Source organism: Cervus canadensis, chromosome 11, assembly GCF_019320065.1.
Source record: "Cervus canadensis isolate Bull #8, Minnesota chromosome 11, ASM1932006v1, whole genome shotgun sequence".
Taxonomy (NCBI): Eukaryota; Metazoa; Chordata; class Mammalia; order Artiodactyla; family Cervidae; genus Cervus; species Cervus canadensis.
This window is the reverse complement of record NC_057396.1, coordinates 41,980,986-42,005,361: the sequence shown is the minus strand read 5'-3', so window position 1 is coordinate 42,005,361 and position 24,376 is coordinate 41,980,986. Positions and strand designations below refer to the sequence as shown.

Sequence of the window (24,376 nt, the reverse complement as noted above, 5' to 3'; positions counted from 1 at the left end):
TGGGGGGTTCCAGGGCTAGTGCTGACCCACTGATGGGCAGATCCAGGTTTGGCTGTGGCCTGGGGGTCCTACAGCTGGTAGATGAGGCCAGATTCCAGGGCCACTGCTGGCCCACTGGTGGTTGGGCTGGATTCCGGGGAAGCTGACTGAGGAGCCTAAGATATCTTGGAGCTGGTGTCTCCCTGCTGGTAGGTAGGGCCCCAGGGACTAGTGCTGACTAGCTGGTGGACATGGCTGGGTCCTGGTGCTAATGAACTAGGGGAAGGATTCCAAAATGGCTCTTGACAGCACCCGTGTTTTCCTGGTAGAATCAACTCCCAAAGTGGCTGCTGTCAGTGTTGTGAGGATAAGTCCCAGGTGCCTTCTGCCTCTCTGGGAAGCTCTCCAAGATCAGCTACTTACTCAAGTTCCTTTCATATTACTGCTTCTACTCTGGGTCTCAACATGTGAGATTTTGTGTGTGCCCTTTAAGAGCAGAGTCTGTGTTTCTCACAGCCTTCCTGGCTCTCCTGAAAGTAAACCCTGCTGTCTTCAAAGCCAAATGTTCCATGGGCTCATGTTCCTAGGGCAGGATCCCAGGGCTGAGAAGCTCGGTGTGGGCCTCAACCCTCCTGCTCCTTGAGAAACATGTTTGCAACTGTTCATGCCCATTAATGTTTTATCTGTATAAAGCAGATCACTTTGATCTGTAGATTCAGGTCTGTCTTCAGATCCTCTCTGGCTGTTATTGTTAATTGTTGCCTATGTTCTCTTTTTATGTGGAGAATGGCTCTGTTCTCCATACATACCATTTTTTTTTCCCCTTGATAGAAGTACAAAGAAGAAAAAGTGCTTCTGGAATGAACCTAATTTTTATTTTCCATCATAAATTTCTGCATTGTCAATTCTTTTTTTTTTTTCACAATTTATAATGTGAGTTTTAAACCCACAGGAATATTTTTGTTTTATTTACATTCCTTTCTCATCTAAACCAGCTGTGCTTTGATTTCAGCCTATATCACTCCTACTCTATGTCCAATATTCTTAACATTGCAAATCATAGAATTAATTTTGATCATGTGTATCTTTTTTTTTTTTTTCAATCTCCCTTCTAACTGACTTAGGTGATGGAGCAGAATACAGAATTCAAATAAGGGAAAAATTTCGCATCATGTTAGATAAGAACCATTTGCTTGGGAAATGTGAAAATTTCTGTCATGAAATTGCTCAGGAAGGCCGAGAATTGTTGGAACGTTTGTTTGATGAAGATGTTGGAACTGAAGAGCAGCCACAGACGGTGGTCCTTCAAGGGGCTGCTGGAATAGGCAAAACAACTTTGGTGAGAATGATGATGTTAGATTGGGCACAGGGCAACCTCTACCAGCAGAAATTTACCTATGTTTTTTATCTCAATGCGAGAGAAATTAACCAGTTGAGAGAGAGAAGCTTTGTTCAGTTGCTGTCAAAGGACTGGCCCAGCACAGAAGGTCCCATTGAAAGGATTATGTCCCAGCCAAGTAGTCTTCTTTTTATTATTGATAGTTTTGATGAACTGAACTTTGCCTTTGAGGAACCTGAGTTTGTGCTGTGTGCAGACTGGACCCAAGTGCACCCTGTGTCCTTCCTCATGAGTAGTTTGCTGAGAAAAGTGATGCTCCCTGAGTCGTCCTTGTTGGTGACGACAAAACTCACAGCTTGGAAGAAACTAAAGCCTTTGTTGAAGAATCAGCATTCTATACAGTTACTAGGTATGTCTGAGGATGCAAGACAGGAATATATTTACCAGTTTTTTGAAGACCAGAGTTGGGCCTTGCAAGTATTCAGTTCCCTACGGAACAATGTGATGCTTTTTAACATGTGCAAAGTCCCTGCAGTGTGCTGGGTCGTTTGTAATTGTCTGGAGCAGCAAATGGAAAAGGGTGGTGATATCACGCTGACTTGCAAGACAACCACTTCTCTGTTTGCCTGCTATATCTCTAACTTGTTGACACAAGTAGATAGAAGCTTTCCTGGTTTGCCCAGCCAAACCCAACTGAGGAGCCTGTGCCACTTGGCTGCCAAAGGAGTATGGACTATGACATATGTATTTTACAAGGAAAATCTCAGAAGACATGGGCTAGTGAAATCTGATGTTTCAATTTTCCTAGACACAAATATTCTTCAAAAGGACACAGAGTATGAAAACTGCTATGTGTTCACCCACCTACACATTCAGGAGTTTTTTGCAGCAATGTTCTATATGTTGCCAGGCAGTTGGAACACCAGGGACGATTCCCTTCAGTCTTTTGACAATTTGGAGCTGGTGCTTGAAAGCAGCAGTTATAAAGATCCCCATTTGCTACAGATGAAATGCTTTTTGTTTGGCCTTTTGAATGAAGATCGAATGAAACAACTGGAGGAAACTTTTAACTGTACAATGTCACTGGAGGTGAAATGGGCAATACTTCAGTGGATGGAAACACTGGGAAACAGTGAACAGCTTCCATCACACTTGGTTTTTCTGGAGTTGTTTTTCCACTTGTATGAGACTCAAGATGATGTATTTGTAAGCCAGGCAATGAAATATTTCCAAAAGGTTGTCATTAATATTTATGAGGAAATCCATTTGCCTTTATCTTCATTCTGCCTGAAGCACTGCCAGTGTTTACGGACCATGAAGCTGATGGTAACTGAGGTATTTGAGAAGAAGATGTTAAACTCAAGCTTCCCACCTGAAACTTGGTAAGTGGGTTAGGTCAGTTCCCTGGAAGTGCCCTGCAAGGGAGTGAAGGACGTAGATGTTGTCAGAGGGAGGGGATGAGTTGTTTAACTGAGGTCCCAGAGCCAGGATAACCTTTCAGCATTGTCCCACCTTGAGACAAGGAGGCCAGGCACTGAAACCCCCTGTTGACCAGTCACAGCTACTGGTGAGGAATGGGCAAAAATGCGCCTGCAGTTGCTATCTTGGCCTGAGGGCGATCCCCAGAGAAGCACTGGGCTGAAAGCTCCCAGCAACTAGGGAATGAGTGTTTCAGTTCTCAGGGAGGCAGCACAGTGCTAATGTCCATCCACTGTAATATATTCTTTTTTAAAAAATAGGGACCAGGAATTTCTTGCTGAACCCACAGTACATAGGTCATTTGTCTGGGCTGTTTCACTTTACTGACCTCATTCACCTTCCCTATTACCTTGATATAGTTTGGCCTTTGCATGAAAGATTTAGACCTTTAACACCCATAACACTATAAGAAATAGTAGGTGCTGAAGGAATGTTTTGAAAGACTAAATGCACCTTTAGCATTTTATGCATATTATTTTACCCTCTCTCCTTTCTCAAGTTACTTTTTCTAACTCTCTTCAACTATGGTTGCAGTTCCAGATTTAATTGTTTGAGGGCTTACTATGTGATACACAGCTATATAATCACAGAATATTTAACATGTTGTCCAGGTTAATGCTGGTCAAAAACATATCTCAAATTATTTTTAAGATTATAAAACTGAGATTCAGAGAAGTTCACCCAGAAAGTTAGAGTACAGTTATCAGTTATTCAAGCGCAGATCAAATAATAGCTAACATTTGCTTAACACATACCCAATATGCCTCTAAGTCCCAGTCATTTAGTCTCCAACAATCCTACATAGATGCTATTATTTCCGTTTTACTTGTAAAAAACTAAGGTACCAAGAAGGAACATAACTTGATTGAGGTTACACATCTGATTATAAGTACTTGGTTTTCCAACTTTACCCAAGTTTTCTCGTTGCCATTACATACAAATGTATTCCTCTTATTAGAACATGCATTTCATTTCTCTTGGAACTGTGGGAGTAGGAATTGTAGGCTGGGATGCTATGGCCTTCCCTGTCCTTAGGGAGTTGTGAGTAATCACCTGCAGTCAGTTTTCTTAATGCTGACTTCATAGTTTTACTTATAGAAGACATGATTGAACCCAGAACATCAGAATGTATTTTATGCCTAATAATAAGTATTAGGAAGGAATTTTAGAAACTGTGTTGCTAGTCTTTGTGCTACTTTCCCCTCATCTATGTTATAGTGTTATCTGATTCTAGAGTTGCCACTGCTGTGAAAATAAGAGACGGAGAATCCCGTGTTTTTTTAAGAGACATTACAGATGACCTCAGCCTATTTTATGACATAACTACATTGTAAAGCGCACAAGAGTGGGATCTCTGTCTTGTTCACCATTTTATACATAGTATCCAGTAAGCACTTGAATGTCTGAATGAAGGATTTACCACCTCAATCTCAGTTTTAAGTTTTCTCAAATATAAGACCCCGAGTGATGTAGAGACCACCCCTCTGCGATGTCATTGATCCCAATTTAAGCAAGGCCTGGGGAAACCAATATTTATTGAGTAGTGAAGTGGATCACTGTATTGCATTTCCAAATATGCAGTTTTTACATAGGAATTATTTTGAATTGAAGGCATTTGAGTTCCCAGAATTCCTTACTTGCTTAAAAGCAGAGCCTTCCAAAAGATCTCAGCTTTTTAAATTAGCTTTTTAAATCCCCTCCCCAGAGTAACTCTAATCTTGTATTTGTGAAAACAGCAGTTGGAACCACACTCAGACATTATTATCACCATCATGTCTTCAGTCTCTCCTCCAAGGGGCCCATTTACCTTACCAAAAAGTCATTTGTTTTCCTATAAGTGCCCTTTCTCCCTCTGCCTTTCCTCTAGTAATTGAGGTATATAGACTCCACATTCCAACCACTCCTTTGAGTTACTCATAACTGAGTAGCAAAGGATGCTTGCTTTGACTCAGTACCATCTTCTGAGAGTTGCCTGAGCTGAAACAGATTTGTTGGTCTTTTCTTTTTCTAATCATTTAGGCAAAGGGCTGGCAGTCATGTTTTTCATTGGTGGCAAGACCTCTGTTCTGTGCTTCATACAAATGAACACTTGAGAGAAGTGATCTTGTGTCACAGCAACCTTGATGAATTAGCAATGAGGATTTTTAATCAAGAACTAAGACACCCAAACTGTAAACTACAAAAACTACTGTAAGTCTGGTGTGAGAAAATGTAATGGAGTTATTCTACTTTCTTTCTTTATCCCACCTCCCACTCCTACTTATTAGAGGGAACTAGTAGTAAACAGAAATTAAAATCTACTGCATAAAATACTCTAAGAACACCAACTATGGAAACATCTGGAGTTGTGGGAGCATAAGTAACTTTTTCTGGGGAAAACTGCACAGAGCGTAGAAGTGGTTGACCTGGGTTTTTGAGGCTTGATTAGGAATTTTCTAGATAAAGAGGAATATAGAACTAAGGCATTCTAGGCAGGTCAACAAAGCATTTTCAAAGACAAGTTCCAGAACGTACTATTTTTTCCCCATTCAGTATAACGCACAGATGTTAAGTGTTCAGTTCATTAGGTTTTGACAGTTGCATATGCCTTTGTAACAAATACCCAAAACAAGATAGAGTATAATTCCCTCACCTCGTGAAGTTTCCATGTAGTCTTTTCTCTATTTCTCTCACTCTGTCCTGTCCTAAAGGCAACCACTTTCTGACCTCTATGACTGTATATTAGCTTTGTCTGTTCTTGGAACTCATTTTAGATTGACTCATACAGTATGTGTTTCTTGTGTTCATCTTATTTTGTTCAACAAAATGTTTTTTGAAATTCATGTTATTGCATGTTTCAATCATTCATTTCTTTTAATTACTGATTAGCATTCCCTTGTAATGATATACTACAACTTGCTTACTCATTTTCTTGTTAATGGATCTCTGGATTGTTTCCAGTTTATGGCTGTTATGAATAAGGCTTCTATGAATATTTTGTATTAACCTTTTTTATGACATGTTCTTACCTCTTGGGCTAATACCTAGGGATGGAATTGTTAGCTCATAGATATATATTTAACTTTTTAAAAAATTCCCAGGTAGTTCTTCAAAGTGGTTTTACCATTTTATAATCTTGCCTACATCATGTATGCGTTCCAGCTGCTCCTCATCCTTGCTAACATTTGCTATTTGCTTTTCAAAATTTTTACATCTTCATTTGATTTTAGATACCTTACCACTTTTTTACATTTGCTTGTTCACATCTCACTCTCTTGTCTGTTGGCTCCACAGGAGCTGGAACTGATCCTATTTTTTTCTGTATTCAATGCCCATCAACGTGCCCAAGGCCTGATTGGTGCTCAGTAATATGTAGTGAATGCTGAACAAATAATTGAGACTTGTTGTTTCCATTAGCACTGGAGATAAGTTTTCTTTTTTCGGGAAACAGGCTTCCCTCTAAATATTTCCCTTAGAATCTTAAGTAAGTAGATGAAGTCTGGTCTTGCATATATTTATAAATGTTGTTGACATTTGCCCATATGTGATGATAGAGTAGTTTAGCCCTTTTCACTTACCTGCCCTCATCTCCCCCACAGTGTCCCTTCACTGGATGCCACCAACACAAATCTCAACATCAGCTAATACTGGGGCTTCCCAGTTGGTGCCAGTGGTAAAGAACCTGCCTGCCAAAGCAGGAGATATAAGAGCCCTGGGTTTGATCCCTGGGTCGGGAAGATCCCGTGAAGGAGGGCATGACAACCCATTCCAGTATTCTTGCCTGGAGAATCCCATGGACAGGGGAGCCTGCTAGGCTTCAGTCCAAGGGGTCGCAAAGAGTCAGACACAACTGAGGCAACACAGCATGCAATGTCTTCTCTGGGATTAAATGGCTTCCTCTTTTAGAATGTGAGAGTCTCTTACGGTGGACACCACCATGAAGACGGCTCTCAGTCTTTCTCACCTTAGTGTCATCTTACTTACTCAAATCCCTTTTTCCTGACAAGGGGATTATACTTTCAACTTACGTTTAATGAGTGCATTGGGCACCTTTACTATATGATGATACCTAGCACTCTAAATGGGTATAAAGCTTTATTCTTTTGGTGTGCTTGGCTGGATGGGGGGTGAGGGCGAAGGGTGAGTTATCTGCAAAAGGGAAGGGAGATGATATCACAGAGGTTTCTGAACGGTTAGTGAGAAGTGTGACCATACTGGGTATTTGGGGCCAGCAGTGGCACTAGAGGACCCAGTCTGAAGTCTCTGACAAAGTTAGGAGATGGAAATTTAAAAACTGGCTGATTTAACTTACTTCATATTTTGCTTTCAGCTGTCTCTCTTTCTACACCTAACAAAGCCCATGGGATGACAGGAAATATTTTGAAAAACTGTGTTTTGCTAATTATGCATATCAAAAAGTTGATATTAACTGTGAACTCACATTGGCTTATTTAAAGGATTAATGTTGTGAGTTAATGTTGTAACTGCAATATTTGGAATAGCCCCAATAATATTTGATCATTGTTCCTGAGACTAAAGAGTTAAAAAAAAAACAAAAAAACCCTCTTCTGCTTTCCTTAGGTTACACCTTCTTTTCCTTCAAGGTTAAAAAAAAATTGAGAGTATTGGTTGTCAGGATAGAATGGACATCTAAGTCATAACCTGGTGTTTTTCCTAGGCAGCATGCTGAATCCTGGGTGGATGATCTTGACCTGGAATATGAGAAACCTGGTGTCAGATAAGAGATGGCAGAAATAGTTAGACAGTACCTAAGAGCTGGGCTTGAAAAGAAAAGGATGTTGTAATCAGGGACAGAGATGATGATGTAATCTCTCCTGTGTATTTTTTCCTCTGAAGGTTGAGATTTACTTCTTTCCCTGACGTCTGTCAGGGTATCGCTAGTTCTTTGACTCACAATCAGAATCTGATACATCTTGACCTGAAGGGGAGTGATATAGGGGATAATGGAGCGAAGTCATTATGTGACGCCTTGAAACACCCAGACTGTAAACTACAGAATCTAAGGTAAGTCATGAGTTGTGTGTGTGTGTGTGTGTGTTTATAATTGAGACTTTTGTCTGTCCAAATAGACTCTTAACAGCTTGGACTTGCTATTCTTTGGGCTAACTTAAATTTACTTTCCTGATACGAAATAGCAGGGATTAACAGATTCAGGCTTCTTTCCTCCTGACAGGACTTACAACTCCTCCCACCTCCCCCACAGAAGAACTCCCTCATTGTATAGTTCTCTGTGTCTCCATCTTCTAAGTCTGGGGGGAAAAAAAAATGGGAGCAGACCCAGAATTTGTAAGTTTTTCGTATTTAAATGCAGGCATGCTCACTGTATCTTTGAACTCTCGCAGAAAAGAATGCACCAACAGTGGGGTGGGGTGTGCAATGCTGTGGTGGACTAAATTTTTTTAACTTAATTTTGGATAGTGAACCCCCCTTACCTTATAATTGCAACACCAGGTCAGAAAGTTGAGGAAGAACAGTGGAGCAGCTGTCAAGGTACTTGCTAGCTTTCACACACTACTGACAGGCCTGATTGCCTTTCTTTACAAAAGTGAGAAGGTTAGCAGTCATACTTGGTCTCCACATTGTGTAACACATTTCAAGAAAGATCTTATTTTCCAAGGAAAGGCACTTAAATCAACTTCTGACAAAGTAAAAACAACCAAAAAAGAAAAACAAAAAATCATTACAGTAAGTTTTACCTTAGAAGTTTTTGAAATCCCTAGGTTCAGTTCAGGGGAGCAAGACTGAACCTTGATACATGAGGGGCCAAGGTAAGGCTGTATTTGTGGGAAGCAAATTATAATCTCTATGTGGAAAAAAACAAGTGAAATCTGAAACAAGACCTTCTTTTTGACAACAGGCAAAAATATCATTGGGATTTTTTAAAGTCTCACCAGTTTTTACGGGATGAAATTCACAGGATATCTGGAAAGTTGTTGGTTAATTCTTGATCATGTATAGAGTTCAGCTGTCAGCAGGTCAGTAGGGTATTGGTTTTACCAACTACAAGGACATTTTAGGTCATTTTGAGGAAATTTCTCCTCTATCCAAGCATAAAACATATTAGCAGCAAAGAGTTGTTAAATGGAGAGAAAGATGTTTTCTTGTAGTGGGAGCCATGGATCCATGAAAAAGGCCTTGGCACTTGACAGATCAGCAGGACTTGATAAGATTCCTTTCATCAGTTGAGATTTGAATAAGGCATTCCACTGATTAACCTTGATGTAGGCCAATTACTAGACTTTCAAATAGAAAACCATTTCTTCAAGTCAACTATTATAGGGCTTTTGCACCAGTGCATAGAATGTTTGGAGGCAGAAGTCATCAGAGCTTTGTAAATTGTCTAACACTATATTCTGTAGGACTGGATGTTCTCCCAGTGTGGGTGGCCATTGGGGAGTAATCAGTCTCATAAACCTCCTAGGAGTTTCTAGGAACAACTCCAGTTCTGTGTTTGCTTTAGGCCTCCTGTTATGAGAGTTAGAAACAGCTTGAGTGGCCACGATTGTCTAGTTTAGGCATATATCATGCCGAGCTTAACATTTTAGAATTGCATTTTGATGTTTTACTCTGCCTGCTGAACGTAGATGATGTGGGCATCGAAAGTGTTGATAAATTAGTGGGTCTTTGCCAGTCTGTTTCACTAAATATGATCCCCAGATGCTACAGGGACTTAGCAAATTTAGAAATAGAGCGTTTTAAAACGATTTAAATTGTAAAGAGACTCATATCAGCCCTTGCAAATGAACATATTGGAAAGGTACACACAATCACTAATCTTCATGTGAATATTTCACTCTGATATTTGCCAAAGGTTTTCCCCCACAAGAGGAGAAAGATCTAGTCTCCTTGTCTTATTAACTTTTTCCACATTGTGATAACAGGGTAGCTCTTAAAATATGTTGAACACATGGGAGGGGGGATCTTGGACATGCATTAACTGCCTAATTGTGCCCAGAATCCTGTCTTAGTTTGCCTCTACTCTGCTGTTGTGGTTACAAGCAAGGTTAAGGGAGCAATCGTTGGTTCCACCAAACAGCCCCCTGAAGAATGCCAAAATGGCATAAATGCAAAACACCCCTTAGATCCTCAAAGGTTTTGAGTTAGTGGACTAACATTCTAGAAAGGGAGCATCTAAAATGGTTGCTGGAAGAAACTGACTAGTTGCCAAATATAAACAGAAGGTACTTGAGTCACATATCCACAGTCTTGGCTCTATTATTAAGTAGAATAGAATACTTTATAATATTAATAGGTAGAATGCATATGGTCCAGTAGAAATGTTTGCTTTTCCAGGATTGAGGAACTTGCAATTTATTACAATTGTTTACAGTCATTAAGTGCTCAAAGCATAATGAGTCATGATAAACATGCACAGACTTTGGCCAAGTGAGAGAATACACTTTAAAACTAGAAGTTCTGCCACCACTAGGTGATACAGCAGGCAGAGACTTGAAAACTGAACTACCGATCCTCTCTTCTCTCTTAGAAAAATCTCTTTCATTCATCAGTTTTAATAAACCTTCATACGTATGTTTATACAGCTTCATAATCACCCCAAATAAGGTTTAAATGAAGTATCATTTAAACATTTAAGCCCTAACTTTTAAAATGCAAATGAAATGGGATATAAAACAATTCATTGATCTGGGGGAATTATTTGATCTATAAGGGAACTGTAAGATTTTGCTACTATAATTTGAGTAATATGAACAAGAAATGGTAACAGATTATTGTAAGAGTGTAATTTATTTTCTGTCTTTGAAGTTTAATTTCTGTATATGTCTTTAGATAAGCACACATTACTAATTCTTAAAATGTTACACTACTCTGAGCCTCCAAAATCAATGAGTAGGTTTAGAAAATATATTTAATGTTAAGGATAGTATAATCACTGTTAGTAACTACAAATTTAGCAAAACAGTTTTATATCTCAAAGCTTGACCCAGATATCATGTTTATAATATTATCTGATTCCAAGATTTATAAAATTATAATTTATAAATATGTCATTTATTTAACTCATTTAAATTATACACACAGATTTGCATTTATATTCTTTTAAATATTAGCATAATAATTTGATCTGTAAGAGAACTGTAAGAGATTTAAGTTCTTTAATTTAGATTTATTGTTAAAGAAATGGAAAACCTTATGTGATCCAAAAAACCACGTGTGCATTTTTATTTTTCACTTTAGTAAAATCAGGGAGAAGTCCCATAGACATTTTAAGTCTCAAACTTTGGACCAGATTAACTTATCCCATGATTTACCTTGCTTTAGAACAGGCCCATGAAGCCTATCCCACTAATGTAAAGGTCCTTGTGAGCATCATTTCCCTGGCACCTGTGGTACATTCAGCCCCTATGTGGGTAACAGACAACTTCTGCAACCATTCTGCTTTAGCAACAACTCCATTCTGCTGTACCTTAATTTCTAGTTCATATCAGAAAACTCATCTCACACTCAGCAACAACAAGAAATAACCTGCAAATTAAACAACATGCATTTTTAGAAAAGAAAAATACACTCAGACAGCTGTTCTGAGCTCCCCAAGAGTTCACGCTCTAGGACAGCAGGTCCTCCTCACTGTGGAATGGTGGCTTTCTTGGGTGATGCCTTTCGAGTGGCAGTTTTCTTACCGTAATCCCATAGCACAGGAGAGCTTAACTCCACTGGGCCTCAACTCATGAATGAAGATGTAGCAGCTTCCATCAGATAAAATTCTACCCTGACTACCTCTTGAACTGAGACACTTATTCTAGGAGCGTGGATTCCTTCCTCTCAGTCCCATTGCCTAAGGACCACTTTATGGACCAGTGCCCCATGACAACTCAAAAGAGCCACAGACAGCAATCAATAAGAACAGCAAAAGAATAAAAATTATAATGTGCCTACTTTAAAGGGGCTTTGGAAGTTTTCAGCCAAGGGTCTCATTTTAGTGGCAACATTAAGAGACTGGTTCTCCAGCAAGACCTAAAAGTAAGTTAGTGCATCTTCCCTGTTTTTCTGGTTCATTATTTAGGGGTTAAATATGGAGTCACAAACCTCAGCTCTCACCTTCCCTTTTGAGTCACTGGTGATTGATATTACATATTAATAAGACAGGGCCTTCAAACTCTAGAAAAAATTATGTATTTTTGTTATCATACTGTGAGATGAGAGTACTGATAAATCTTTTTTCTGATTTAACAAAATTCTTTCAATAATTGTAACATTTAGGAATTCCAAAATATCAATTTGAGTATTGAAAGAAAGATACATTATTAAACAGGGCAATCAAAATTACAGACTGAAAAGCACTCAATGGTTGTTCTCACAAGACACAGCAACAATGTGTAAGGTCCAGGTACCCTATAAGATTCCCTTGTTATGATAAAACAATAAAACACAGCAAAAATGTTCTTACAAAATATTTTCTGATTTATGATACCATCTGCTTTTCTTTGCGGATGCAAGAGAAAGAGGGATCATTTTCTTTTTATGAGGCTGATATTTCATTCATCAAGCATTAGGTGGTCCATAGCTGAAATTCTATTAATTGGCACAAATAAAAAAGTTCAAGAAACTCAAACTTACAATATGGAAAAGATAAGAGCAAAATAGGTTATGAACAAAGGGACTCTGGGGCATGTACTGTTTATATATCTCCAGTCAGAAGCATTTTTTTTTTAACATTTCAGTACCACTTCTATTTCTTGATTCATAAATGAGCTACATTTTGTCTCATGTCCAGCAAGTTATAGTGTCTGTTTTTAACTGGTAATTATTAGTTATTACTCTTCAGGGTTCCCCCTCATATGTATGCTTGATCAAATTCAACAGGATTACAGCATTCAAAATACCCTATGTAAAGCAGTACAGTTAGTAACCTCTGTCATATAATTTCCAGTATGTTCATTTAATCCAGGATTACAAGGGCTAGATATTTTACCTTTTGAACTCTTCTAAAACTTTCTATCATGGCAACACACATGACTGCAGCAATTATTTAGACTTAATTCTATACATTTAGTTTTTAACCAGTGTGTACTGCCAGTTTTTTGGGTTTGTTTTCTTAAACTCACCTTTCTCACTGTATAAAATTTTAATTTTGATTCATTGCACCATTGGCTAGTACAATTTTAAACTAATGTTTTCATGCAGTGTGTGTGAACATTTGCCGACTTCCTTTATATCCTTGGATGGCCTTCATAGATGAATGACAGCATGTCTGGGTCTGAGGCCTCCACTCTATTCTGCACACTTTGACTTAGCTACATTACTTTCTAACATCTAGGTTTCTAAACAGAAGTCTGAGAATAATCTGCCACTTCAGCTGCACCTTCCCAGACTTTCTCACTAGTGGTCTCAGAATTTTTTAAAACTGGTTTTACATTTTGTTACTTTCGACCCTGATGCTAGGAAAGATTGAAGGCAGGAAGCGAAGGGGACGACAGTGGATGAGATGGTTGGATGGCATCACTGACTCAATGGACATGAGTTTGAGCAGGCTCCAGGAGTTGGTGATGGACAGGCAAGCCTGGCATGCTTTAGTCCATAGGGTTCTCAAAGAGTCGGTCACAACGGAGCGACTGAGCAACTGAACTGAACTTTTGAACTGCTGGAAATGTTTGTTTTTTCCCTGTCAGAAATTATTTCTTTAAATTAGTTTTTTAAAATGACTTCAGGGCTCACTCTGTTGTATGTGCTGTCTCTGTGTCTCCTTTTTCAGAGCATCTGATAGTCAATGGTTGTAGCTTTCTTCCTATATAATTCTTACTTTTGTAAGAATTACTTTTGTCCTCATAATCTTTTAACCTCTTCCTTCTAGGGGAGTTTCTTAGATTTATTTATGTTGATTTTGCTCTATTGTGTCAAATATAGATTTCAGTTCTCTGTTGTTTTTGTTTTTCCTTTGTTTTTGTTTTTTTTTTTTGGTTGATTGAACCCATGTGAAGCATTCTCACTTCTGATGTGCTATTCTTGTTTCACAGAATCTGCATTGTCCTATACATTTAAAATGTAAAAGAAGTCTTTCTAAACATTTTCTTCTGTTTCCTACTTTTGTTTTTTATACATGTGCTTATTTTCTGTCCCTTAGTATAATGTATCTTTTTCTGTTGAGCTTTAATATTTTATTCACAGATCCCATAATATTGGACTATCTTTTCTGTCTGGAAGAGCTCTATCCATACATAGTTTATAAGATTTCCCTTGTTTCCCTAACTGCCTGGTTGGCTGCTGATATAATATCTTTTTGCATTAATCTACTCAGGATCCCATAATAAAGTACCCAATATAGCACAGACTGGCGAGCTTAGAAAACACAAATTTATTTATTACAGTTCTGGAAGCTGGGAGGTCGAGATCAAATGCTGGCAGAGTTGGTTTCTGGTGAGGCCTCTCTCCCTTGCTTACAGATGGCTGCCTTCTTGTTTTGTCTTCACATGGCCTTTCTGGACATGTACTCACTCCTGGTGTCTCTTCCTCCTTTTATGAGGACACCGGTTCTATTGAATTAGCAAGTCTACTCCTATGACCTCATTAACCTTAATTACCTCCTTAGAGGCCCCATCACCAAATACTGTCACACTGGACAAGGAACATACAAATTTGGGGAGTGCAATTCAGTCCATAACAACTTTTCAGAACAAGCTGAGGTTTTTCAGCTTTAGGTCATGTTCTAGGTCATCCACTAAGGACTAATTCTTGACTGAGGGAGGGAGCTTCTCCTGTTCCTAACTTTCTGTACCCTGATTTTGATGTAGAGACCCAATTCTCAAGGGACTCAAGTTGATAAGTCCTTGATTAAAGGGAATAAGTGGAACAAGTTCAAGTTCCAGGAATGCTACTGCCTGACTCTGCTTACAAATAGCTGATATTACTCTCAGGCATGTTTAAAGCCCAAGTGGTATCTAAACATGAGTCTTTAAAAATAAGTGCTCTACATGCACTTCTTATTTTGTTATTATTTCCCTTCCTCTTTTATTTTAAGAAATACTTAATTTTATTTCTAATTTACTTCTTGTTTTAACTGTTAAGGACAGAGTTACTCAGAAAACACAGGTTGGCTACCATGAATAAATGAAATCTTGACAGTAGTTTATGGTTGTTTCAGCTTTCGCCCCTGGTTTCCTGCCCATCTCAGTTCTGTTTCAAAGGTCAAAGCGTGCAAGGATGCAACCATCCTTCAGTCCACCTTCTTAATGTTGTTGTTAAAAGAAATTCCTCCCAGATTAAAAAAAAAAAACAGATTATTATTTAAAAACACTTTTTTGAATGTTTTCATACATATTTTGTAGGGAATTGGGGAGGTAGGGATGGGAGAGACATACTTCCTACCCTCCCCTTCCCAACTGTCTGTCAGAGCCCTGTGCTTTAGATAAATCACTCATTCTGTGTAGGGAAGCTGGGTTTTCAGAACAAGTCCCAAAGACCGGTAAACCACACCTGAGTGAATTGGGATTATAATTCTTTTCTAAGGAGTGGTCATTTCTATTTTTCTGTATCGTTTTCCAGCTTGGAATCCTGCGACCTAACTACGGTTTGTTGTCTGAATATCTCTAAGGCTCTCGTGAGAAGCCAGAGCCTGTTATCTCTGAATCTGTCAACTAATAATCTATTGGATGATGGAGTGAAGCTGTTGTGCGAGGGCTTAATGCATCCAAACTGTAACCTGGAGAAACTGTCGTGAGTCTTTCTGTACTGTTTTCTACAGAGACATTTTGTTCAGTTTTTTTTGTAACTTATAATTATGAACTGAGTCGGAAAACTGGGTCTTGACATTAATTGGCTCATTTGTCAATCCTGGATGACCTCTTCTTCTACCTCCTTCCACCTTTCACTTTTAGACATTTGTTTATGATAGACATCTTATTTTCATTCTTTTTCAGGCTTCTTCTCTGTCCTCTTGTATTTTGTTTCATCATACCTTGTCCATGGCTGCAATGGAATTCATGATTTAAATCGATTTGATGAGGTTGCTTCTATAGTAGAGATGTAGGGGTTGTTAGTACCAGCTAACTTCTCTCTGAAAGGGGAGAGCAGCATGCACTTGGGGACTTGACTGACCCCTCCTCATCTGTGTTTCTGCTTCAGCTTAGAAAGCTGTGGCCTCACAGTAGCTGGTTGTGAGGATCTGTCTTTGGTTCTCATCAGCAACAAAAGGCTGACACATTTATGCTTGGCGGACAACATCTTGGGAGATGGTGGAGTAAAGCTTATGAGTGAGGCCTTGAAACATCCACAGTGCATTCTACAGAGCCTAGTGTAAGTGTCTACTAGTTTTAAAAATATATATATATTTATTGTTATTTACTTGGCCGTGCTGGGTCTTAGTTGTGACATTCAGGATCTTCGATCCTCTTTGCAGCATATGAACTCTTAGTTGCAGCTTGTGGGATCTAGTTCCCTGACCAGGGATCAAACCCAGGCTCCCTGCATTGGGAGTGCAGAGTCTTAGCCACTGGACCACTAGGGAAGTCCTACTGTCTACTAGTTTTCATCATTCCCATGTAATATACATTTTGAAATATATTTAAACTAGGAAAATATTATGGACATATTATGTCCCTTGCTTTTTCCCTGTTGTCTACAATGATGAAGATGATGAGGGTGATGATATTAATAATTGCCATTTATTGTGACCCTACTCTGTGCTGAGCCCTGTGCAAAATTTGTTTAACCTGCCCAGAAGTACCCGTTGGTGTCAAATTGGTCACCTGAGTTCTAAGTGCCTCACTGAATAGTGAGGATTGTGAGGCTTAGAAAGGTTATGCAACTTGCATAATGCTTACAAGAAAATGATGTATTTATAATTAAAGTCCACCCATCCAGCTCTATATTCTGGGCTCCAAACAGTTAAATATCTATCACTACCATTAAACAAAGACAGTATTCCATGGTATGGCTGGGTTATGATGTGACTATACTGTTCATTGCTGTTAGGTAATGTGAGAAGTATGTGAGTTCGTGTTGTTGCATAGGATGAGAAGACAACATTTCAAAACAATGATTTTGTTTGATTTTTGGTCAGCTCACAAGGCACCCACTTATCGAGCTTTTTCACCTTTCCAATTTGCTTCAAATGCTGCATGACCATAGAATGGTCGACATTGAGTTCTTGGGCAACTTCTCATGTAGTTGTAAGAGGATCAGCTTTGATGATTGCCAGCCACTATGCTCCTCATCTTCAAAGCTCTTGTCGCCTTTGCACAAACTTCTTGAACCACCACTGCACTGTACATTCATTAGCAGTTCCTGGACCAAAATGTGTTGTTGATGTTGTGAGTTGTCCCCATTGCTTTATGATCCATTTTGAACTTAAATAAGAAAATTGCTCGAATTTACTTTTTGTCTAACATCAATTCCATATTCTAAAATAAATATAAAATAACCAGCAATTAATAAGTCATTAGCAAAAAAACATAAAGTGAGAAATGCACATTAAAATGATGTGTAACATAATCACATTTATTTAAGAACATATTCCAATATCAAATGGCAAATTTCAACAATGCAAAACCCGCAATTACTTTTGCACCAACCTATACAAGATTCTTTATCAATATTAATTAGTTGAAAATAACTTTAAAAATGATTTGTGTTGAACATCTTTTCAAATTTTTTGGTTTTTACTATTCTAGAAATTTCCTCTTCCTAGGCTCAGCTTTCCCCTGATTTTTTTGTTATATTTATTATGGTTATTAATGTCACATATACATTATCACTATTATTTTTATATATTATAAATAACTTACCTGTTGTATTTCTAACTTTCTTTATGGTTATTTTTAGAATATAGAAGTTTAAAACTTTCGTGAAGTTGAATTATCTTCCCCTTCATGACTTAATAGAATTGTTTAATACATTAAAAAATAAACCACTTCTGTCATCTTTTTCATACTCATTATGGCTTGTGAAAGTCAGCCTGCCAGGCTCCTCTGTCCATGGAATTCTTCAGGCCAAAATGCTGGAGTGGGTAGCCATTCTCTTCGGGGAATCTTCCCAACCCAAGGATCGAACACAGGTCTCCCACATTGCAGGTGGATTCTTTACCATTTGAGCCACCATGGCTTAATTTTTAACATTTATTCCAAATTAATTTTGTCATAAGATTTAAATTTACTTTGCCTTACATATTAAGGGACATTAAATGTCCCCTACATAAAGTAAAGGACATTAAGTGTCCCTGAATCATTTATGGCATAATGTATCTTTTCCCTTCTGATTGGAAATGCCACATTTAATATGTACAGAAAGTCCTCATTTAATTATGATTCCTCCCATCTACTCCGTTTGCCTGCTCCTCTGCTCCACAGAGCTACTTCTGCAATAGGATACTATATTTATGCACAATGTAGGGAAGTTGGCATGGTCTTTTTAGTAAGAAAAATTCTGAAGAACAAGAATCCAGTTTGAAGCCAAATTTGCACAGACCTAAGGATCCCAAGTGAGACAGCCAAAGAGGCAATGAGGAAGGAGGGTATTTGATCTGAGATAGATGGAGGGTTGGCAAGAAGATAGGGGATTAGAAACCTCTTCAAAGATGTACAAATCTAAGCAGTAGAGAGCAGTGATTCCATCGTTCCTCACACTGTCCTTCCCGCAGGCTGAGGCGCTGCCATTTCACTTCACTCAGCAGTGAATCTCTCTCAACCTCTCTCCTGCACAACAAGAGCCTGACGCATCTGGATCTGGGGTCAAACTGCCTACAAGATGATGGAGTAAAGCTTCTGTGTGACGCCTTTCGGCATCCGAGTTGCAATCTTCAGAACCTGGAGTAGGTGTTCTGTGAGCTTACTTTTGTGTAGCTTTAAGTACTGTGAGGGCAGGGGAGATGGAAAAAGAAAGTCTGAGAGCAGAGTATCTGTCAGAGAAGAATGCACAGCTAATTCTCTCTCATTCTGCATGAGAAAAGCTGGGGGAGTCTCTTCATCAGATTTTTGTTAAACAATTACTGCAGTAATTACAGTCAACTTCCCTCATTCCCTCGGTTAAGGAGGGTCAGAGACATCAGGTTGAACTGCATGTAGCCATTTCATTTTTGCCTTGGTTGTGCTTCAGGGAGCCTGTTGTATGTCTCCTACCTAAATCCAGGAAGCTGAATTGTGCTTTACTAGATTTTCTTTCTTAAACTCGGGTTTATACTTAGGTCAACTTTGAAAGAAACTGGGAATGAAGTTTTTAAGAATATCCAAGAATCCAATCATTCTTAAGCAGCAACCATTTTTAATTCCATTATAGTCTGTCTTACTCTGGGAGTGGGTACACAAACATTTGCGTTGTATGTGTATGTATAATTGTGATTACATGACTTTGAGGTTGCCTTTTTACATGATAGTATTTCAGATAAATGTAGTATTTCATTTAAATACCTACATATAATTATCTATTTATTTTAATGGCTACATAATACATAGTATTTCATTAGGTAAATATTGTGGCTCAAGTGAAGCAAGATAAGAGATGTCACTTAGAAATCTCACTTTCCCACTAGGGCCTCCCATGGGACTAGTAGCCTGGGTGAGTCATTAAGGGTCTAAGCCCAACACTGTTTTCCTAGAACTATAAACTGAAGATCGATGGTATACCTAGAAGTGTTTGGCCAGATCGGATTGACTTATGATAACCAAATTTTCAAATGAGTTTAATAGTTAATTGTTATTTCTATAAACCCTGAGGTGATTGAACTCTTGGATTCAATAAGTACCTGTACTTGCTCTGAGAAAATGTATATGATATGGGTTACAGTGTGATTTTCTGGTTTCTTTGATTATTATTCACCTGGAAGACAGAAATTTACTTCATGGAGTTTATCATTAAATCCAGTGCCTTCATTTCAGCTACAGAGATATAATTTCTATGTGGCCTAGGCACACAAGATGTTTGCTTAGCCTGCTTTTTCTCCTAACATTGCTGGAAACACATGGACAAATTTGTGCCTTCTTAGCCACTTTCAAAGCCTCTGCAGGCATTCTTATTCTGTCAAGCAATATTTACAACAGATATGAGCTAGATGCTCAGGGAACTAAAGGCTATCTCTAAGGTTATGCTCTTGTCCTAAGGTAACTTACAAAGTGCTGACAGCAGGGAAATAAATATAAAGCCAACTATAATAGATTCCATATGTTGTTATAAGGATGTGGCAAAAGTCCCAAGGAGCAAGGAGTGGGACAGAGGAAACTTATTTAATTTAGGCTTGAAAGATAAAGAGGATTTTGTTATGTGCATATATTCTATGCAGAGAGAAAAGATGGGGAATGCAGATAGATGTGATATATTTGGGGTAGGGTAAATGGATGTGTATGGTTGGAAAATAGGGTTGGGACAAAATATGGAAAGAGAAAGGCCAGATTGTGAATGCTCTTGAATGTCCTACAAAGGACTTGAAGGAAATACCTTTTTGTATGTAGCTCGCTTCTTTCTTCTTTGGAAACAGTACTTTTAGATTCCTGAACCGCATTTTAATTTCAAAAATATATTAGAAACTGAAGGCATAGAGATCTGTGGATTCCTCAGGAAAGTTATATCCGATCCTTTTTTTTTTTGGCAGAGGTAGAAATAAGTGTTTATACCCTTGACTTGGGAAACTAGAAAACAACCTATTTGTGGGAGAAAGCAGTTTTACCTGTTGGTTTTTTCTTGCTTATTAAGCAATCCCATCTGCTTTTAGTGGTTTAACATTAGACCTTTCTGTGTGCATCCTAGGTTATAAATAGAAAAGGCTTAGGAAAAAAAGGCTCAACTACCTGGGCATCCCTTCCAGGAATAAACTAATAAAGCCTCACAACTGAAAATCTCACTTCTCTTTTTTATTTCTCACAGATTGATGGGCTGTGTCCTTACTAGTGCATGTTGCCTGGATCTGGCTTCTGCTATTGTGAACAACCCACACTTGCAGAGCCTGGACCTCGGGAACAATGACTTGCAGGATGATGGAGTGAAATTTCTGTTTGAGGCTTTGAGACATCCAAACTGCAATATTCAGAGGCTTGGGTGAGTTCTGTTTTCCTTAGGAAAATGGTACCTATTTGGTGGCTTGTATAACCTAGAAGAAATTTAGTATATGCAGAGAAGATGAAAAATTAATGGGGCTAGAGGTAAATTCTTCTCAAAAATGAAAGTCTGAATTTCATATATACAAATTGGTGTATTACATGTTATTAGTATAGAAGCCACACTTCACATTTCTTTCTGTCCCCCTTAGTGCTTTGGACATGGTATATATTAGGTAAATAATGCTTAATTTAGGTCTTCTATGTTCTATCATCCTTCAGATATTCCATGTGCCCTTGAATTAATTTTTCTTAGTAAATCAAAGGTTTTACTAATCATTTTCTACCTGGAAAAATGCTGTCTGTGGTCTCAAGGAGCTTGCAATCTAACAAAATCTCATCCTATGTTCTGAGTACTTTTTATGTTGAACAATGTTTAAATTTTTATTTTCTTTAAATCTTGAACAGATTGGTATTGGCTAGCACATTTTTACTTATACAGCATAAATTATTGTCCTCTGGGTCAAGAAATTAGCTCTACATGTGGAAAGCCTAGACACTATGATATATCTTCTTGGCTCTTCTAAGACAGTGTTGCTTTTTCTATGTTTCCACTGACAATTTACAAATATATATATATACATATATATATACACACACACACAAATACATATATATTATATATATATATTTCACAATAATTATGATATTACTTTTGGGTCTGACTTTTATTCTGCCTGTTTTAGCCAGTTACTGTTTAATGCATCCTGCCAGGAGAGTGGGATTCTATCAGAGACAGAGGACTTGATTACTCAGAGGATAGTCACATAAGCATTGGGCATGTTTGTTGGCAGTTTCCCTTGTGTCCCAGATCTCACAGGGTCAGTGTGTAGGACTCAGATGGATGCCGGCACAGGCAGTTGTTACGTTCCAGGAGAGGAACGTTGAGTTTGGGGGACCCATCATTTCATAGCAAGCAGTGAGCAAGCCTGCCCTTTGTCCTGGGGGGAGACATTTCTTCATCCCTCAAGGTTGCTCACTGCACACACATCCCAGGACACGATCAGGTAAAGTGTTGTCAGGACCTTGCATTTTTATCAGTAAAACATGTAGGAGGGTGACATAGCCATAGAAGAATGTCCCCCAACAACTTCCAACATGTTTTCTACACAACAGAAAAAGTTTTCTACAGAAGTCTTGGCTTCTGGTGAATTTTTGCACAGATATGCCACTCCACTGGCCACTCTGATTAGTCAGACCAACAAAGGCTGGGACCAAATTTGTTCAGTTTGTCTCTACGCCATTTAATTAAGGTCACTATCAACAGGACTCCAAGCACAGGATGAGGCCAATTTGCAGTATTGATTTAAAACATGCCCCAGGGCCCTGGGCTTTGCTAGCTGAGTAAGAATAAAAAGAACAATGTGTCCAATTTTCAATTATAATTCAAGAAAGGGAATTTAGAATGACCTGCTGTTCCTCATCTCATTGGCAATAAATAAAGGAGGCAAAAGATGGGCCAGAAGCAATGCTTTCGCCATTAAAGAGCCATTCAATGGTCTATACTTCCCCACCTGCAGACATATAACCTGAAGGTGCACAGGTGGCTCCAGGGTGGGGTTTGTTGTTATATTTGATTTGGGTCACCATTGCCTTGCTTTGGTTATATCAGGCAGGAAGTGCCAGTGAGGAGTTACAACTGCTTTGTTTGACGTATGTGGCATAACCCAGGCTGTTTCAGCATTAAAAGAATCAGTGAATTTGCATCGGACAGATTGAAACAAGTTCGTACCAGTTGCCCTGTGAAAGGGATCTTACATTTGGGGTCTGCCTTTGACGGCTGCAGGCATAACAGAATAGTTGAGGACCTGCCATGTCCATGTGAGGTTTTCTGTTTTCATAGTATGCAGACAGGCATGACAACTGGGCAGTGGGTCCGGGTGCCAGCTGCTGCTTGACTCAAGCAAACCACGCAATTATTTGTCAGGTGGCCGTGTTGGATCCAGGGTGACAGAGAGCCGTGGTGGTTCTTCCCCCTTCCTGAACCTCTCAGGTTCTAAGGTGTTCCTTCTCCAGCTGTTAATGTTGTTAGTCCTCCTCCCAGTCATGAAATCGGTGTGTCCCATCCCAGTGTCTATAACTTCCCCTTTTCTCTATAATCATCCCCCACCAGCACCAGGCCTTCAGTCCAGAGGGATCAGGCAGGAGAGGAACAAAAGCAATTTTTCAGTACTTATAGAAACCCATTATATCCCACATCTTGGCTTGTTGGGGAGTTGTCCAGCATTGTACTCAACCAAACGATTGTTATTTTCACGAGCTATGGCCTTGTCAGTCCAAAAGAGAATCCAGGTATCTGATCTGAATTAAGTTTGAATCCCAAAGTCCTTTTTTGGCTGACCTGCCACCTGGAAGGTGTACCAGTCAGGGTGGTCTGGAGTTGCTTTTAGGGAGGAAAAGCATCATGCCCAAGAATGACCAGAATACAATCCTGAAACTTCAAAGTAGTTTTTTATAGAAGCTTCCATCCCTTTCATCCTAATCATTACCCAGGAGGTAGCCAAAGAGAGATGAGCTTTCAGGGGATTGTCACATTTAGTGACTAAACTGCCCCTCTAAGGGATGTAGACCAGGAGTTAGTGAAGGATGTAGGGTCAGTAATCTTTCTTTTTTAATTTTGAGGGGCCAGTCCAGAGATATTTAACTTTTTTGCATATCTGAAAATATCTTAGTTTTCTGTGAACTTGAATGAGCACATTTGGTTGTCTTCATAATATTTTGGTTATCCTCTTAGAGTTCTGAAGAGTCCAGTGCCTGCTAGCATTGATTCTGGTTGTAGAAAAGTCTGAAACCAGTTGGTTCTTCCTTTTAATACCCTTACTGTTTTAAAAAAAATGGAGGAGGGGGGCTATATATGCAAATTTTTCCTTTGGCCTTTGTTGAATTTTCTTTAATAATATTTTTCTGGGGAAATGGTGTGCTATTTACCATTTAAGTATGAAGATTGTGCTTTTTTTTTTTTTTTAGGCTTTCCTATCTTTAGTTTCTGCTTATCTATTTGACCTAATTTTTTTTCGGGATTACTAATTATGCTTTTGTTGGATCTCTTTTGTTTTTCTGTAATTATGGATAATTCTTTATCTATATTCTTTGATCTTTTAAAACTCACTCTTCTTTTGCTGGATCTTTCTAACTCATGCTACATATTCCTAAGTGTATTTTTAGCAGTTGTGACTTCTTTTAATGTGGCCTTCATTCTGTAATTTTTTTCTTCTGTTACTTTTAAGCTCTGCTAAATCATGTTTTAAACACTTTATTTATAAAATAAAATATACAGAAAAGGAAATAAAACTAATGTTTTTTAAAAAGGAAATATGTAACAATCATGGTCAGGTTCAGAAATTGAATTTTCCCAGTGAACTAAACTCCCCTCAGTTATCCCTCCCAAATCATAACAACTTCTCTCCTGTTCAAGAAGTAAACATTATCTTGACTTTTATAGCAGTAATTTGTGTTTTCCTCTATAGATTTATATAATATATGTAATCATAAACAATATATTTGAATTTTGCTTGATTTTGAACTTTCTATACAGAGAATCATA

General features: G+C 38.5%; 1 protein-coding gene across 1 annotated transcript in view; it reads left to right on the top strand.

The window, feature by feature from the left end:
- The window catches only part of NLRP14 (NLR family pyrin domain containing 14), a 34,928-nt gene that overhangs the window by 4,746 nt on the left and 5,806 nt on the right, over positions 1-24,376 (top strand). Inside the window, exons 3-9 of the mRNA XM_043482347.1 lie at positions 1,104-2,700; positions 4,823-4,987; positions 7,634-7,801; positions 15,296-15,466; positions 15,875-16,045; positions 18,387-18,557; positions 20,603-20,773. Coding sequence (XP_043338282.1) covers positions 1,104-2,700; positions 4,823-4,987; positions 7,634-7,801; positions 15,296-15,466; positions 15,875-16,045; positions 18,387-18,557; positions 20,603-20,773 — 2,614 coding nt within the window. The remainder of the gene's footprint in view (positions 1-1,103; positions 2,701-4,822; positions 4,988-7,633; positions 7,802-15,295; positions 15,467-15,874; positions 16,046-18,386; positions 18,558-20,602; positions 20,774-24,376) is intronic.